Below are 18,465 nucleotides of genomic sequence, written 5' to 3'. Positions count from 1 at the left end.
CTAGAGAATTTATCTGAAACCTTTTAAATCAAGGCCTCTTTATTACAAAAATAAAAATGAACAAACAAAAAAGTATGAGAGACGACAAGATGCTGAAGTGTCACTCCAATCGTCCCTGCAGAGAACAATTGCATCCCATTTATTATTCATTCTCTTCTCTCATTTCTACGATGTCTGTCATTTCCTCTGTGTGAGGCATGTCGGTCATTGCAGAGTCTTCACCTTCTGTAGCTGCTTCATTCTCATTCCGTTTCTTTTTCTAGATTGAAACAAGCATTTGGAAACCTATCAGTACGTTGTGCATGAACACAGTCCTGCAAACTTTGGGCACTGGGAGAAGCGAGGTGCCAGTAGTTTTTTTTCTTAGTATGTTATTAAGAGCTAGGATATTTGTGTCATATTCATGGCTTGTCACTAATAAGTTGTCTTAACTTAGAAGGTTTCCATAACATTCCTGGGGCCCAGCTTTCTCCTTTCTAGCATAAATGCAATAATAGAGGCATTTCTTATGCTAAGCAACATCCAAAACAGGCTTCAGCATGACTGGAGGGAAGAGAGCATCTGGAATCTTTTACATCACAGACTTTTTATTAAAAAAAAAAAAGAAAAGCAAACAAAATATGAAAGAAGATAAGCTGCTCTAGGGAGGGAGACAGAGGTGGCGACCTAATTTCTCAAATGTCAAACTTCAGGAATTTTACAAGATTTGAGCATTCTGGCTTTTCTTGATACTGCTGATCCACTGTGAGCCCCCACCCCATCAAGGCCAAGTCATATTAGAGTTTTTTTGGCTAGCAGGAGCAGGAGGGCATTCAAGAGTCCTATGATTCATCCAGGATGTCCTGGATTAGCAAAGCTAAGAAGCATTCAGCCCCACTACAAAACAAGTTGAAGCATCTGTTCCTTATTATCCATTTCTCAGCAGGCTGACTAGTTTTACAGAAAACACTTGTACAGCTGACAAAAAATCCCCCACAGGTATTATTGATTCAGCTGAGTTGGGCATATCAGAGTTTCAAAATTTTAGAAGTGTCTGCACAACACTTGATTTGCAGCTCTCAAACGCCGCCCACTTATTACCACTGTAGGTGAAAACAAGTTGGTGTATACAGCTACTGGTTGGCTCTGCCACTGTCACATTGGCTGTTGAGACAATACTGTCGGCTACCTATGGATTCTGGTAAGGGAATAAATCAGGTTGGCACAGTTATTATTACTACTACCTGCACTCATCACTGCAAAAAATTAAGCACCATGTCCCTGGCCAGAAACCTCTATGAGCTACTCCTGTAACAAACAAGCGATGAGGAGGTTAGTCCAAATAGATCTATGTTGTGAAACCACAGGCCAAGATCAGTCATTTCAGTGTCTACAGGTTTTACTCTTTGGTTCTCAAGAAAAACATGACAGACTAATCATGATAGAGATCAAGGTCTTCTATTTTCTTGCGAACTTTGTACACTTTGGTCTACTGCCACGGCCTGCACTGTTAATACGTATCAAAACTGGTTTTAGTTTGCTCCAACATAAGGCTTTTAGATATTCAATCTTCTGTATTTTTCTGCTAAAAATAGAAGTGGTGGGCATCTTCGCTTGGCCTTTTGTAAGAAGTCTAATTAAAAAAAAAAAAGTAAATGCATAGATTACATTTTCTGCTCCCATCCACAGAGTCCTTCTGCACCATGGAATGATGTACACACCATGCCATTTCGGCTTGGAGTTGGGTCTGGTGCCTACACGGTACCTTGAACACATAACTGGAACGGCACAACATGCAGGTACTGTGATGTACCCAGCCACCTAGCCAATATTTATCCTGTGTTTGACTTCATTTAGTGGAATATTCTTTGAAATCCATGTACCACTACTACTCTGCACGTGCAGGATTGTAGCGTGTGACATATGTAAAAGTATGCCTATGAGAAATCCTTGCCTGTTTAAGTATTTGTAAGCTCTTATCCTCTACTGCTGCAGGAGTAGATCTTGTTTTAAGCCACTTTAGATGGCAAAAAAATAAGCAACTGTACTTTTTGTCCATTTTCAGCAGAGCTGGTTTTATAAAGAAATAAAAGCATCCATATCCATATCCATATCCATATCCATATCTATATCCTAAGCTTGGATGAGTAGTTCCTATGTCTACGTAAAGAAGCTATGTTGTACTATAGTAGCATATCTACAGTGCAAAACAGGTGGTGGTAAGGACATGATATTCATGATACACGTGTTTTGAGGAACAAGAGGTTTACTTCAGACCAGCATGTCCCAGTCTCATGGCCTGAATGCCCACTAGCAGTTGGAGGGCACTTTTTGGTTTTATTTCAACCCAAAGACTTCCCAAGTTGCACCCTCTTGAAACCGCATGGGGAAGCAAACCAAATTCAGTAAGTGGCGATGCATAACTGGGGATGCTGGGGAGTTACATTTCAAAAGTGTACTCTTAATCTGAACTAAAATCCACTATATTCATCAACTGCTTTCACCAGAGCCCGCAGAGCCCAATTCTTACCTGTTTCCGATAGACGTAACAGGCTGCGATTGCAACCATGGTGGATTCTCCTACAAAACCAGCTAGAAGGGATCCTACTCCCAGAGTGGCTCCATGAACTCTGTGGGCGGCATAAAAAGAAAATAGTCATGGTTGTGTGAGAATGCCTGATTCATAATTATATGTCCACTGGCATATGGAATCAGTCTGTTGTTAGAAATATTTCCTTCAAAGACATAATGCACTGGCAAAAAGAATAACTGGTATTTTAAAGGACTTTTTTATGGCTTCACTGTTCACCGAGTTCTGAAACACAGAATTCAAAGTCTTGTACAGAGTGCTGTAGAACAGATTATTTAACTTATAAACAAGATATTCTTCCATTGGCTTTCTTAGCAGTGCATTTAATAGAATGGAAATAACTTCCCTGTAGGATACCTGTTTGCCTCTCTGACATTTGCCTATTTTTTCAAAAGGCGCATCACTGTCATGCCTGCCTAGAGCAAAGTCACACTTGTGAATTTGTAAATGTTTCTTTTCCAGATACTGACACTATTTAGGCTTTATATTATGGTTAGTAGTTTGGGAAAATGTTCTGAGCTACCCAAATTCAGCTATTAAGTGACAGGAAACAGGAGTGAAGCAGAAAGCAAATGCATCAGCTCTGTGGAGAGGAGAATGATTTACCCCAAGTAAGGCAGCACAATGAGACTGGTGATGAGGACGATAATCCGCAGCACTGAGCTGGGTGCCAACACAAATGTCTTCTTTAGAGTCATCAGCCAACCAGTCAAGTGCGCTCTGACCGTCACTGTTCATAAACAGGGGAAGGGGAGGGAATGGGCAGAAAGGGAGGAAAGAGTAGTTAAAAAATATCAGTCATCTCATATGAAGTTTTTTCATGCAGAGAGCACTGTTCAGAAATAACCATGGTGAAACTTGGTTCTGGTAACTTCACACACTGGGAAGCCCTACTAGAAATGAAGTAGATCTTGTGTCCAAATTGCTTTAATATACTGATTTTTGAAAAAACAAAGCACCAGTTATAGACAGCAAGCCTTCCTGAGAGCTGTTCTCTTACAACCAATTTATTAGATGGTCCATTCTGTTTTCTTCATTAAAAGAATATCAGTTCCCTAAACAGAAATCATACCAAGGAAAATTTTCCCTCTAGCTCCTGTGTGGTCCATGGTATAACAGCTAGTCACAAAAAATGGTATCTACATGTACCTATTCTTATATTTGGAGTTTACCTTTATTACAAAACTATCTTGTCATATAAGCAGAAAACACTACATGATGTAGCATTTGATTACAGAAGTCGGAAATTTTTTGAAGGGAAACATTTTGATTACTGCTGTCAAGCTTGCCTCTCTCTTGAATAAGGGCATTAACTTTTTTTCTAGATTTCTTATGCTGTGATGATATCTGGAAGTGCCACTGAGTCTGGCAGCAGAAGGGGAGACTAATGGAGGTGATGTTCCTGTGGAGCTGGTCCTAGATGCTATTCCAAACAGTTAATTTCAGTCTTGGCATGCAGGTATTGCTGCTGCCATTCATGTGTGTGTTCTTGGTCAGCTACAATAGAATTCAGACTTTTGACAGTCAGAAATCTGCCTAATGACAGACTGCTCTTACTGCAACATTTGTATCTTGACTACTGATGTAAATAGTCTTGGCCTACATCAGCTTCAATAGAAAACACATTACTTATGCTAGGCATGCATTTAGCCACGCTTGTATGTACAGCCATGCCAGACTCTATGACCACACCTCAAAGTTGGTTCGGTTTTGAGGTTACAGAGTTTTTATTTTCTTTTTTTTTTACCTGGAACTGGAAAGAAGGAGAAGATGCGCAAAGGAACAACACACAGCTCTGCAAAAGCGAAGTCTACTCCAATTATGTCAACTAAAATCTTCTCTGACACGTTTGGCGTCCAAAACATCACAAAACAGAGCTAGGAAGAACAAAATTAAGAAATGTTTGTATTTCAGAAAGGAAGCACAACAAAAGACAGGCCCTCCTGGTCTGAAACATTTGTTTACTGATGGGTATTTTTGGTACTAAATGAAGGAAGAAGATGGATACAAAGCAATAAAAATACATTTGCTTTCCTACAGCGTTCAGGGATCTGTAGCATGCAACAATTAAGGTTTTAATAATCAGTAAGGCAGGCATATTTTATTATTAACTTTAATCACTTTATTTAACTCTTCTCCTATGTTTCTGTCTCTTTGCATGCAGACTGATGAAAGAAAATAACAAAACTTACATGTTAAGTGATAGTCCTGACTCAACAGTTTATGAAGCAGTCATAAAAAAACCCCCACACATGCATGCAAACCTAACAGAGTATTTGTTTGCTGGGCTTGGATTCTAACAATTCAAATGTTACGGTTCAGTCTGACTGTAATCAAGAAGAAATTGGAGGCAAGGTTTTAAAAGGCTCTTCAGAGAGCCAGCCCAACCACCAACAGTTCTTGTCTTTGACTTAAGTTGGGGATGCTCAATGCTCCAAAAGTCAAGACCAATTTTGCTGTTCTCAATAAAGAGTGGAAAACAGATTCTCACTTCTCTCAAATCAATCAATCAAAAATATTGGAAAAGAAACAATCACAAGCAAAGTTCAGAAACGAAGTCAGAATTAATTTCCTTTACTTTGAGAAACATATTCGAAGCACTGTTTTGCAACAATTTAAAGACGTTTTAAAATATTTAAATGCAGTAAGACTCTAGTGTACACACAGTATATTTATATACAGTTTACATGCAAATACACAGAGTACACAAGTAACAGAAGCATGTTAACTTCAGAGGCAATTCCTACTCTTCCTGTTCCTCACATACCAAGACTGACGCATATAGAAAGAATTTGTATGGTGCCTCCAAATTATTGTACTGAACTGTCTAATTGTTACAAAAACAGTAAGAAACTTGATTTTTACGGTGCTTGCTCTGGTTAAGACACCCATATTCCTACAGATTATCTAATGTTTTAATAACTAAAGATTTGAAGTACTCCAAGACCCAGAGATCTGATCTAAATCTAAGATGAGGGGTTTACACACGCTGCTGGTACTAGTACTGTTGGTATGTAATATCCCTGATACCAAGGCAAAGGTGTTCAGCATAGTCCTGCAGACACGGTGCCCTCAGGCCACAAATCCACCAAGTCTTGTTATTTTAAAGAGTGTGCTGTTTAGTCCATACATGAAAGGAAAACTTCCATGAAAAGCCCCCAACAAATGGTACAGTGGTAGTACATGCTGTTTAATTTTTTGGTCAGTCCTGAGGCAGGGCTTCAGTCCAGGCTGAGGAGGCTCTTGGCAGCTGGCACGTCCAGCTTCAGTTCAAGGCACTCATTGAAGAATGGTGCTGACAGCCCTTACAGGACTTTTCCTGTAAGAAGGGGTATCAGACATCCTTTCAAGTATAACTACTTTGTCATTTAACTTGGTTTTGTGGTTTAAAAAGTGATTTCTTCCTGTTATTCTCACAGTAAAGCAGATGTTAAGGAAGTGAGCTGACTGAATGGGGCAAAACTTGGGACCTTAAATGCTCTGGCACTCCTCTGTCAGGTTACAAGCCAGTGTACCAGGTAAATTATGTGCACTGGCTGTATAATCTGATGGGTCTGTAAGACTCTATAACCACTGTCTTGTACTTTAGTCCAGCTAGCATCATAGTATCTAGCTCTTCTCTTATTATCCAGTTGTCACATCCCTACATGTTCAGATGGCTTTTAAAGCTACTCTTTGAAGCCCTACCACCTCCAAGACAGCTGGGATTTCACCCTCATTCTTTGGTTGTGTGCCAGAGATTGTCCTTTCTGTTTAGCCTATGAGTACCCAGACCGCAGAAGCTTCCCAAGGTCTGTGACCGAGTGGCCTGTGGGAGGTCTCGCATTCTGACAGCCTGCGTGGTGAACAAAACATTTCACCTTCCTCCAAAAAGGCTCATCTTCAGTTTTCTTCTCCACTTCTTAGGGTAGGAACCACTATTTATTTTTCACAATTGAATGTTTTACTTGACTAATTTGATGCTGTCCTGCGGTGTATCTCCATCACCTACACAGAGAATAGCAAGTGGAGGAAGGTAAGAGCAGAAGACAAATGAACTGAGCATGGAGTTTTTTCTGCTTTAGCCAACACTTGTCTCTTCCTGCCAAACTACTTGTACAGGGTACAACTGAAGCAGAGGGGCCGATCTAGAGCAGAGAAAGTTGTGTGGTTGAGAATCCAGTAATTAAAAAGTAACTGCACAGTGACAAGAGCAAATTCTTTCACTGTTGCACACACCATTAGGCAGACTGCAATGATTTGTACTCTTACTGCAGATGACTCGTAAAGCAACCAGACAGGGAATATTTTGTCAAATCTTTCTTCAAAGTCCAATAAACAAAATAAGATGCAAAGATGTCCACTCTTCAATTATAATTTGCTGTTTTCATGAAAGCAAAGACCTTTACGCTGCTGGTACTGCACAATGCCATTGTGCCAACATCCTACTGAGCAGTATAGTTACTGCTGCTGCAAGGTTCCATACATTTATGCTAACAGCAGAGTCTGCCCACTGCTAGCAAAAGGCAAATAGAGCAGCCTTTCCTTCTTCAACAGCCATTTGAAAGAATAGTCTAGCATGGTTAGACAGGCAAGCAAATAAGTGACCAAAAGCATTGTTCTCAATCCTGCTCTCTTTGAAGTTAAAGTTTGTTTCTGGCCTTAATAACAACAGACTCAATCTCCATCCAGCTCCTACAGAAGGAAGGTCAGTTTGCAAATCAGAGGTAATGACTTACACCCAGGTGGTATGCAGTCATTCCTCCTCAGCTGTTGCAAACTGCAGTCTTCCCCACTCCCCGCCCCCTGATCGGCAGAGAGTCAGTGCTGATAAATGGCTTCAAAGAGCACTTCTTATATAGCAGCTGGTGGGTAAAGATGGCAGTGACTGCTAAGCTCAAGAATAAGTAGTTTGAGGAGGTGAGCTATGGCAGCAGAAGGACCTTCTATTTCTGTCTCAGCATGCTTCCATCTTCTGGTTGCACTGTTCATAACTAGTTTCATTTTGCAAAGAGATTCCTCTCTGTCATCTTATGAGCAGATGATATTCTCATTGCCTGCAGGGGACAAAGCCTCAGGAGAATAAATTAATGCTCTGCATCATGCAAGCCCTCTGCAATTTAACTTCTAGAGCGCTTGCAACTGGGGAAGTTTCCACATTATTTCAAAGACAAATTAAAAATGTAGTGGAAAAAAACAGGCTCTACTTCAGGAAAACAGTAATACTAAATGTGCAAAGGAGGGAAGGTATTTCAGCTACTGATTTTATTACAGATGAGGTATCTTGAAAATAGGATGAAGTCTTAGCTTTTTGTGATGCTGAGTCATCTGTGTGATGTTTGTGATTACCTTGGTAAAGGGTGAAGACTGATCAGAAAGGAGACCGGATAAGATGGTAACAGATGAAATGAGGCAAGTAATCCAGTGAAACAGAGAGCATGGCACACAGAAGTAGAGATGGGATCTACTGGAGTAAGCAGTGGTAACTTTCGGGGGTTCGGATCAGGAAAGATTTTAGGAAACAGATTCACCTATAGTATGTCTTAGTATGTCTCCTATCTTTCTTTTAGTTAAACACTGTTTGTTTCCCCTTCCCCCTTATGTCTTTCTACATGTGTCTGCAAGGTTAAAAATAGAATAAATAGGTTTGGGTAGGGTTAAGGTTATACCTTCATCTAATCAAGAGGTGAAGATGAAACAGTAAATGCTTCAGCACAGGCTAGCAACACACATGCCTAATGGCACTGCAGCTTCAGGTTGCAATTGCAGTTGGCTGCAATGGCTATATACAGTAATGAATCCTGTACTCAGCAACTCCGCTGAGGCTGAAGCATTTTAGTGCTTTGGGAGTAAGGATTTTGCTTGTGGAATTCTAGCAACAGAATTGACTTGATTTTCTGTTATCTTATGGTATGAGCGCAGCATGATATTAAAGGATAGTTTTGTTAAAGCCTTTGATCATTTAAGCAGAACTTCAGCTGAGCATTGATGAGCATTTTAAAAACACAGAGAAAAATGAAGATATTAACAGGAGAGTGGAACACTACAGAGAATATGCAGGCCCTAGTAAAGACAGTAGTATTTATTATGGTGGTGTTATCTCTCTATAAACAACAGTAGCCTAAGTATTTCTGAAAGTGTTTTAATCATTTGAACTGATCTGAAGGGTCGTGCTATTGGGTAACATATCTTTAACTGATCTACAGTAGTAAAATTTGAAAGACTTTATTAAATATGTCAGTAATTTACAGGGGCATAAGAAAATCAGTACAGCTATACTAGATCAGATCAAAGCTCCAGCTAGATTAGTACCCTGCTAAAGATCACTGGGGGTTGCCTAAGGAAAAGGCGCAAAGACCAGGGCAAGTGCAGAGTAAGAGATGCCCTTCCCTGGCTGCATGGTCTGAGTTGCCGGCAGTTAGGGCTTCAGGTGTTCAGTAACTGCGGTGCACCTTCATCCCATGCAGCATTATGTTGTGCATACAAAATATCTAATATTAGTGATTTTTTTTCCAATCCAGCTGTGCATTAAAAAAACTCAAGAAACCTCTCACTTGTGGCTTAGATGCTCTCTGCAAGTAGGTCTGCTCACTTTCATGTGGAACCTTGCTGTTCTCAGCTAGCAAATGCAGTGTTAGACATATTAAAAGGTTACACATCAGAAACTTCTGCTGTCAACAAGCCTGAGAGAATGCACCAAACCTTTGTTTCGGCACGGAACGTATCAAACTGGTAGTGCTCAGTCCAGCTTCTCTTTAATCCCCTTTCTTAAGCACACTTCATGCATTTGACTTTCACAAATGATTGTGACGAAAGACTGTTAATGAGATTTTGTTTCAGATGCTGCATGTGTGAGTTTGAATGCTAGTAGTTCTTGAAAGCTAACAGTCTTTTCATAGGCTCTGCATCTCCTGGAAGCTATTTCCATTTATTCTGGTTGCTGACAGGGATTACTAAACCTCAGAAACCCGCTACATAATGTATTATAATACATTATGCTAACAAAGGCTATTGTCACGTGTATAGTAATCTGCAGGGTGCTAGACTGATTTGCTTTTAGGCACTTGTAGAAAGCTGCCTGCCTCTTGGGACATTAATTGATAAATATAAGGCACAAAAGAGTATTGCAGTGAGCTATGAACAACAGTACAGCTTTTCTAGACTTCAGTGCAGTCTCCGGTTAGAAGAAACACTGCCTGGTGACAAAGACACAGTATGGCTCTATGTTCCTCAGAAAGAAGCTATGGAATCCAAAATGGATGTTTTTAAAAATGGGTTAGACATATACCAGCCTGGAATGAGATGGGGATAACAGATTTTACCATGGGGAAGGGTGCTGTTAACCTGCTAAATGTTCTTCTGTGATGAAATGCAGTTCATACTTTTCTCCTGCAAAACAACTCTCAGCAGATGTTTCCTATCATTTGCTGAACTTGCTATATTTGCAGAAGTATGGCTGTCCAAGAGAGGTGTTTTACCCTCAAAATATTGTTCTATGTACGTGTTAAGGATTGCATCTTAACTAATTTAACCCATGCCTTGTTCATGACCTCTCTATGCCCATTTACGCTACATGGTGCCCAGTGAGGGCAGAGGAAATCTACTTTGCACCTTACTACAAATCTCAGCTTTGAGTTGCATCTCAGATCTTCGGGATAGTATCGGTTAAGTTTATCACTTCTATTAATATGGAAGAACAGAAGTCATATGATCTTGCCTTTTGAAGTGTGCAATGAACAAATCAAAAAGTAGCCTGAGTCTTACATGGTCTGATCTCCCGATATACCAAACATCTCCATGGCCTCCCTCTTTCTCACATAAGCAGAACTTCCATAATTCTGTCTCCTTTCAGAGCTTGTACCACAGTTACATGATGAGCTGATCTTGCAGATATGTTTGTAAGTCAAAAGAGTATCTTGCTCTAACTTGCATCAGTGTGAAAAACTGAATTTGACTCCTCTGTTCAACATCTTATCTTGCAAGATGTTGGAAAAAAAATATTTTGTTGAATTTGTTAGTGCTGTTCTTATGGCTATTCCAAATCCATACCTTCACTGACCTTGAAAATTTAGTTCTGTAAATGATTCTGTAGTACTGGGGCTTGTCACTCAAAAACATACTCTAACAACTTAATGTTCAAAGAAACCACACTTCTCTCCTGTATTTTTATGAAGAGTAAAAGTAACAATAGTTTTGAATTGTTAACTGCTCTTACTGAAACTACAGAAATAGCTATTAGTTACACCCCTTCTCAGACCAGAGCTGGAGTGTATTTCCATGTTGAATATAGTTGTGCAACAAAATACAAATTCCTAATACATCCTGAAGCACTCCTTCCACTATGCAGTCTCTCAAATAGTTGACAACATGGAAAACGTTCAACAGGGTTCTTATGAAGGAAGGAGATCAAACCACTCATCAATTTACACAAGTAAAGCATTTTGTGTTTTACCGTGGACCAATAAATCAAAAGGTCTGTTTTATCATAAAGACATTATTCCCTGTTGATAGGAAATCACATGTGAGTTTAAGATGAAAATAATCAAGTGAAAAACTGGTTGCCTTTTGTGTTGGTTTTGGCTGGGGTCGAGTTAATTTTCTTCATAGTAGCTAGTATGGGGCTATGTTTTGGATTTGTGCTGGAAACAGTGTTGATAACAAAGAGATGTTTTCGTTACTGCTGAGCAGTGCTCACACAGAGTCAAGGCCTTTTCTGCTCCTCACCCCACCCTACCAGCGAGTAGGCTGGGGGTGCACAAGAAGCTGGGAGGGGACACGGCTGGGACAGCTGACCCCAGCTGACCAAAGGGATATCCCATACCATATGGCATCATGCTCAGCATATATAGCTGGGGGAAGGTTGGCCGGGGGGCCGCTGCTTGGGGACTGGCGGGGCATTGGTCATTGGTGGTGAGCAATTGTTTTCATTTGCATCACTTGTCTTTTATTTCTCTCTGTTATTTTCCTTTTCATTACAATTTATTATTATTTTATTTTATTGCAATTATTAAACTGTTCTTATCTCAACCCATGAGTTTTCTCACTTTTACCCTTCCAGTTCTCTTCCCCCCCAGCAGGATGGGGGTGGGGAGTGAGCGAGTGGCTGTGTGGCTGTGTGGTGCTTAGTTGCCAGTTGGAGTTAAACCACGACACCTTTAAAGACTCAGGGGGGTTTTTTTGTTAGTTGTTTTCTTTTTTTTAAAGCATGCTGCTATAAATAATCATAAAGTTCTTTGGAAGCTGTGCAGGAATTGCTGGGCATGGAACAACAGCAGAGGCCAGCATCACCAGCTTGTTATGGAAGCTTGCTGCATACCACGGCCTGGCCCACACCAGAACGGGCCTGCAGAATCTTATGCTACCTTTGTTGTAAATCATGTCAAGAGCGGTCTTTGCACAGTTGTGGCAGTTTTGAGGAGTTTTTGATATACTGCTTTTAAGACAAAAAAAAAATTTTTTGATCAGCCCAAATGGAGGCACTGAAGGTTCCTGCAGTCTGACGCTCTGTTGGGATATCATGATGATGTGCTCACCTGTCCTGTAATTCTGCAGCGGGTAGAAAGTGGGTCCTTTTCTTGTGTGGGGAATGTAAGCTTTTCCAGACCAGACTGGCCAAAGTCCCCGGGGAACCTGCCCTGACCTCACAGCTGAGCCTGCTCTGAGCCAGAGGCTGGACCCGATGAACTCCTGAGGCCCTTCCAACCTGAACAATTCTATGAATGCTATGAAGCAAAAAGGATCTGTGTGCAGTAAAAATGTCAGACCACAGTCATATTTGAAAGTGGTTTATCATAATGCTGATGACTTGAATCCCAAGGACATTCTCTTATACCAATTATTCCTCAGGCGCATGCATGCAAGTCAGTATAGATTTCTCTGAACTTTGTGTTCCGTGAAGGGTGCTGTAAAGCTGAAACCAGCTGTCATAAAATTTCTCAGGCAGCAGGGGGAGCAAAAGAAACCAGAGCCTGCCTGCGGGAAAACTCCCAAACTTCACATCTTCTCCTGAAATAATTAGTTTCTACAGATGTAAGTCTCCCCACACCTCCCCCAGTTTTCCTTACAGTCCCGAGTGATGGAGCCCAACATTCTTCAGAAACAAAGCTAGGTCCAGCAGGTGCACAATACACTGAGTCTCTGATAGCCTTAACATGATGCCACATCTGCTTTCTCACCAACTGCTGCTGAAAATACTTAGGTGGTATTTTTCAGGCTGGGTTGGGTCACTAAATTGTTTAAGATAGTCATTATATCTCCCCATTGAATTATGCTGCTTTATTTTTTACAGAAAGCAAGATATTCTACTGAGTACAGCCTCACTTTGAAAAAGCTTGAATAAACCAAAGCTGGCAGATTCCTAGGCGCTCTGTGAAAACTGTTGACTTCACAACTTAGCCATTTTCTTCTGTCCTGAGTTTTCTGCAGCCCTTGCTGCTTCCTATCGTGACTATGGAGTTTCAGTAGAAACATGCTGCAGTGACAGTTTTTGACCCTTCCTCTTCTGCTTGCTCCAGCCAGTCATGCAGAGTAGACCCTTTGTGTGAAACCTGAACAATCATGAAGGAGATATCAGTCTCCACCTCACTGGAGCAAACAGAAACGCTCTGTTCTGGGACAAAGGCTCAGTGCGGTACCACGGATGGGACAAGGCCCTCGTGAGGATTTTATAAAGTCAGCCTCTGGTGGTCCAGCATCTTCCTGAGCAGGCAGGAATACTTCCACTCATGTCTGAAATAATTTTTACTGAAGTGGGAACTAAACCTGACCTTGAAAAGGTAAAAAGCTTCTCGAGCAATTGTCTGCCAATATCTCATTTTCCAATTGTTACTTTTGTGCCAGCAGCCTGAAGATAAAAAAACAATCTGGGAGTTCAGAGACAGGCAAAATCAAAGCAGTGAAAACAAACTCATCCACTGGATGGGTGGTATTATTCTAAAAGCTGTCCTTGGCATCCATATAATGTATGACAGTAAAGTATGAAGAATGTGGATTTAGTCTGAAATGTTAATGCTGTTTTTTTAAATGTGAATATCCTAGACAGGACTTGTGAAACCTCCGTAATACAATGAGGCTGTAATGAAGCCATTGATGAAATAAGATTGGGGAGTGTGGGGGAAATCTGTCCCTCTTTTTTATTTCCTTTCTTTGTATACTCATGACAGATAATGACACTGAACTCAGTCACCCAGGGAATTCCAGATACTGGCGCTGTTGGCAGCTGGGCTTGTGTCCTCTGAGAGGAACCAGTTTCTTGCTGTGACATTTCTTGCTGTGGATTTTACTGCCTCTCAGTCCTATTACCCCATGACTCTAATAAAGCCCAGTTATAACCTTTGATAATAAAGAAATGCAGAGATGTAAAATAAAGACAGCCAATAGAAGATAGGAAAAAATGAGTGAACCTTGAACACAAATCCAGTGGCCTCTGCAATGGCTCAAACTTTTGGCTGCTTTTTGACCTGTGACACTGAATGTCACAGGTATATACAGTGGCAGCAAAGCATGGTTCCTATGCATGTTTCCATTCATTCATTTTTAAACTTGGGAGGAAAAACTACATGGAAAGCTAAATAATGCTATACACTACTTTGGTTCTGAAGAAAATGCAGCTTGTACTGTTTCTTAAAGCCAATTGCTAGCCATGCCTAAGCTCGTCTTCGTTATAAAAAGGTATTCCTGAAAGGAAGCAACAAATACCAGGAACGGAGGGATACACTGCAGTAGCTACTCTGAGTCTTCAGCACTACACAGGGGGGAATTAACTATTCTCACAAGCAGAAAAGGAGATATTCAGGGCAAATCTCCTGTTGAGGAGAGCTGTAAACATGAACTTGGACAGGGGAGGATGAACTACTGCTTTAATCTGGATGAACTGAACAATGTACTACAAAGTATGATTGCCTTACATTTGGTGGAAGGGGAATGAGGATAAGGAGTATTAATCTACGATTTGATATTGTGTGATGCTTTGAAAATTTTCAATTATTATTCAAACTCTAAAGTTCCATAGTCAGACTTCCTTAAAAAACAAATTAAAAACCACACAAAAATCATATAACCTTGGTCAGCTTTAGAAAACAACAAAGGCTTGCCCTAGTTAATGTAGTAACACAAGCCACTTTCTTAAAGTTGGCTCTTAAGTAATCTTCCATTTATAAATTCTAATGTAGTGGCTGGTAACTGATGTGCTGGAACTACAACACTGCAAAACTCTAGCTCATGTCCCTGGCCATGTTTGTTAAAACACTAGCACTTCAAAAACTGAAAAGCATGATTGCCACCAGAAGTCATGTTACCTTTTTGATCCAGAATTGAAATTTTTTATTTCTACAGAGCCTGTGAAATGTTATAGTTTGAGCACATGAACACTGATAAACTCACAGATTTCACTGTTCACATGAAAGAAATCATCATGATGAATCCTGTTTTCCATGGTATGGCTAAGCTGTTTCCTCTAGTAAGGTAGAAATACTACAGTAGCCAAATCCTCAAGATAGAAGAGATTAATAAGGTTTATAACTGATGTCATATTGCATTCCCCTTTTGCAGGAAAGATGTAGAGTATCTGAAAGGCCAAGGAAGTTAAAGTACAGCTTCTCCTTTTCAGACCCTGATGCTGTTCCCTCAACCATGAGTCACAAATTCATGAGAAAATGAGGCTTTGTTAACGTCAGTCCATTTGTAACTACTTGTTCAGCTGCTGGGCTCTCCTGCACTGTCACTGCACAAAGACTAGATCTTTGGCTCTCTCTTTAGCATTAAATACTCTCATATTTCATCCCCCTGACCCCTTTCCCAATTCCCAGCTTGGCCCTGGTGGGCCATCTTCTGAATGTCTGCTATTAGTCATCTATACGAGAGCTGAGATGGACAAGTGCGAAGGTTTCAGTACTACTTGCAGGTTAGGCATAAAGCACAGAGAGGAACACCTAAATTAAGGACCTCAGAAATCACCACTTTGTTCTGAAAATGCTTTCTTCAGCTTGTGAACTAAGAACCAGCATTAGCAGTCTGGAACGTATATAGCTATCAAAGTTGTAAGAGTTGTAATAACCGGGTGATTTTCTCAGGTAGCAACCCTCTCTCAATACACAGAGAAGAACTGTGGCATCAGTCACAAGGAAAGAGAAACAGTATCCCTTGCTTCTTCTTGTTCCCCTTTCCAGCATTGGAATCACTTGAACCCATAGGGATGAGGCAGCAGATACTTGGATGAAGGTCTTTTAAGTGAGAGTGAAGGAGAAATAATGGAGTAAAATCCCTGATGGATAGTCTCTTGCACTGGTCAGAATTTGCAAATCACTTTGCTTTACTCTATGCTGATCTTTACCAAACTTGATCAAGTGTATACACGGAAACCTTCTCACTCTCTTTGCTAAAATGCATGAAGGTGAGGGCATAACTTCTAGTATTCCTATATTTTCTTGGTAGCTGACAGTCTAATACTGATTTCACAGTAGTAGTGGTAACTGATCTTATTTTCTTTAGGAAAGGGGAAAAAAATTAACTACATTTTTGTGAAAGTATGTTCACATATACTGCTTGTGGCAAATTCTATTTTAAAGTACTTTTTTGCACACCCTCTGGCTACAGTGAAGCTGCCTGAGGCATCTAAAAATTAAAGCTAATCTCCTGTCAGGTCCTGAATGCAATTTACCGTCTCTCAGCCTTGAAATAAGACCCTTCAGGTGTTTGGTCTCCAAAGATGGAAACCAAGCGAAGCGCACAATACTTTTGTAGGTATCGCAAGTCATTAAGTGCATTCACAGTGGCTAAATGTCATCCTGCGTGGGACTCCAGAAACCAACCAGCTGACACGCAGCAAGAGATGCCTACTGCATGGAACTGCCATGCAGTTATATCACGCTATGGGTACTCTTCTTGTGCCTTCAAAAGGTTTCATCAGTGAAACAGGAACTTGTTCCTTGGCGTTTCTCAATATGCAAGCCTAATTCATATTACCCTGAATGCAAGCTAAGGATGTCTAGTAGGACAGCAGTCAGTCTTGCTGCAGAGATGCAAAGAATTCTTTGCATAACTTCTGTCCTTTACCAACAATTGCTTTATGTCTCATTGTTTAGCAGGACAGCATAACTGAAAATGTCAAATACATCAGTGTCTTACGTAGGCAAGAGCTTTACTCAGGATACTTTGTCATGTGGAAAATGAACTTATAGGTAAATGCAGAAAGTGATATGAAATGGCATTTTATTAAACCAGAGATTGAAAATTTGAGATCAAATGGGATTACTGAAAACTGGATAGTCTTTGGTGACCTTCATGGGAAAAATCAGCTGCAGGACTGATGGCTGGGAAATAAAAAGATTTGCTGAGTTCAACTGAAAATGAAACAACTATTGAGTAAAAAATGTTTGGTAGATGCCTAGCATCAGAGTGGGAATATGTCAATAAACCAATGCTATTTCACTAATATACTGAGTTGGTATGAATAGTCTGTCTTTGCTCATGTGGGCTCCAATTTTATCTGTCAGTGCCTACATTTCACTGCCTGGTGAAGCCTTGCTGATCAACAGGACAGGAGAGTCGGCAGATGGTATCCACTTGGCACTTGGCAGTTCCTAGTTTGGCATAACCAAATCCGAAGCAGAGCGCAAAAGCTTGGGCATCTGGAGTTGCCTTTTAAACAGACGAGGCCTCTCAGCCTGAATGAAACACAGATGCTTCTCTTCCACAGTGACTGGCTCTAGCTCTTACAGAATTAAGAAATATGTAGAAAGCAGCAACTACCGAGTCCTGTATTCTGTACTTTAATTCCTTCATGTAGGGAATTTTCCCTGCTACACTGGCTTCCTTGTTCTTGATCAGGGTTTTCTTCTTATCTCCTAGGTGCTTTATGATTAATTATAGAAGATAACCAAGCAGATGATGACTGGAAATTAGGCAAGTGATGGGCTGGCTTGCAGTGAACTGTTATTGAATGGGACAGAGACTTTCCTCCTCCCCTCTTCAGGCTGAAACTGAATTATCCCATCTCAGGGACCCAGCAAAAGAAACCCTGTGACTCTGGAGCCCTCTCTGCTGTTTTAAGACTGTGATGGAATCCCTCTATTGAATCTTGCAAGATCAGTTAAAGAGCCTACGGTCCCCAGCAGTCTGTCCCGCTTTTCTGCCCACAGTTGGGGGGGAAATAGGAGATCAACAGGCGAACATGTTAAATGCTGCAGCTTCAAACTTCTGAGCATTATAATATAATATAAACCCCCCCACTTATAATTATATATAACTACACTCTGCATATGATTATATACTTATCAGATACATATTTATAATTGCATAAACTATACGTTAATATATAAATGAATATAACTGCCAACCAATGGTAGCTTACGCTGCTGTGCTACAAGATGTAAGCACCGGAGAGCTGACACAATGCCTGCGTGCTGCTCTTCCTAAGGGGATGGTAACTTCCAGCAAATGAAAGAAACACACAGTTGCCAATAGTAACTCCTTAAACCACAGATGCTCATCAGCAGGAGCCCCGAGAAATCAATATGTGTTTTTTCCCCTGACAAAAGAATAAGTTCAGATATGAATCTAAATACTACATTCTGTTTACAAAAAAATGTAATATTTTCTTACAGAATATAAAAAATGGCCTAATAAATAATATAGAAAGTAATATTCTAAGTATTATAAACATTTTAAAGCTATCATTAGAATCCTCAATTATGGACAAACCTGACTGTAAAGCAGGTGACATTTTGACATGTATTGACACACACATATTCAACTCTCAGGCCCAAACCGATAAGCCAGTAAACTGACCAGCTGTTTGCTCCTAAGTACATTAAATTTAAACTTTCACTGAGATTAAAATCTAATGCAGGTTACCTGGCATTTGAATTTGGTTACCGCAACACAACCAATGCTTATCAATTTGTTCAGCTTAAGTGCTG

General features: G+C 40.4%; 1 protein-coding gene across 1 annotated transcript in view; it reads right to left on the bottom strand.

The window, feature by feature from the left end:
- The window catches only part of ANKH (ANKH inorganic pyrophosphate transport regulator), a 108,567-nt gene continuing 90,102 nt past the window's right edge, over nucleotides 1–18,465 (bottom strand). The window contains exons 9-12 of the mRNA XM_075494010.1: nucleotides 4,317–4,446; nucleotides 3,176–3,299; nucleotides 2,510–2,609; nucleotides 1–259 (exon numbers count right to left, since the gene is read on the bottom strand). Of these exons, the coding sequence (XP_075350125.1) occupies nucleotides 143–259; nucleotides 2,510–2,609; nucleotides 3,176–3,299; nucleotides 4,317–4,446 (471 nt within the window). The 3' untranslated portion in view covers nucleotides 1–142. The remainder of the gene's footprint in view (nucleotides 260–2,509; nucleotides 2,610–3,175; nucleotides 3,300–4,316; nucleotides 4,447–18,465) is intronic.

The sequence above is a fragment of the Mycteria americana genome, chromosome 2 (assembly GCF_035582795.1).
Source record: "Mycteria americana isolate JAX WOST 10 ecotype Jacksonville Zoo and Gardens chromosome 2, USCA_MyAme_1.0, whole genome shotgun sequence".
NCBI lineage: Eukaryota > Metazoa > Chordata > Aves > Ciconiiformes > Ciconiidae > Mycteria > Mycteria americana.
Note: the sequence above shows the minus strand (reverse complement) of the source record. Positions and strands in the feature narration are given on the sequence as shown.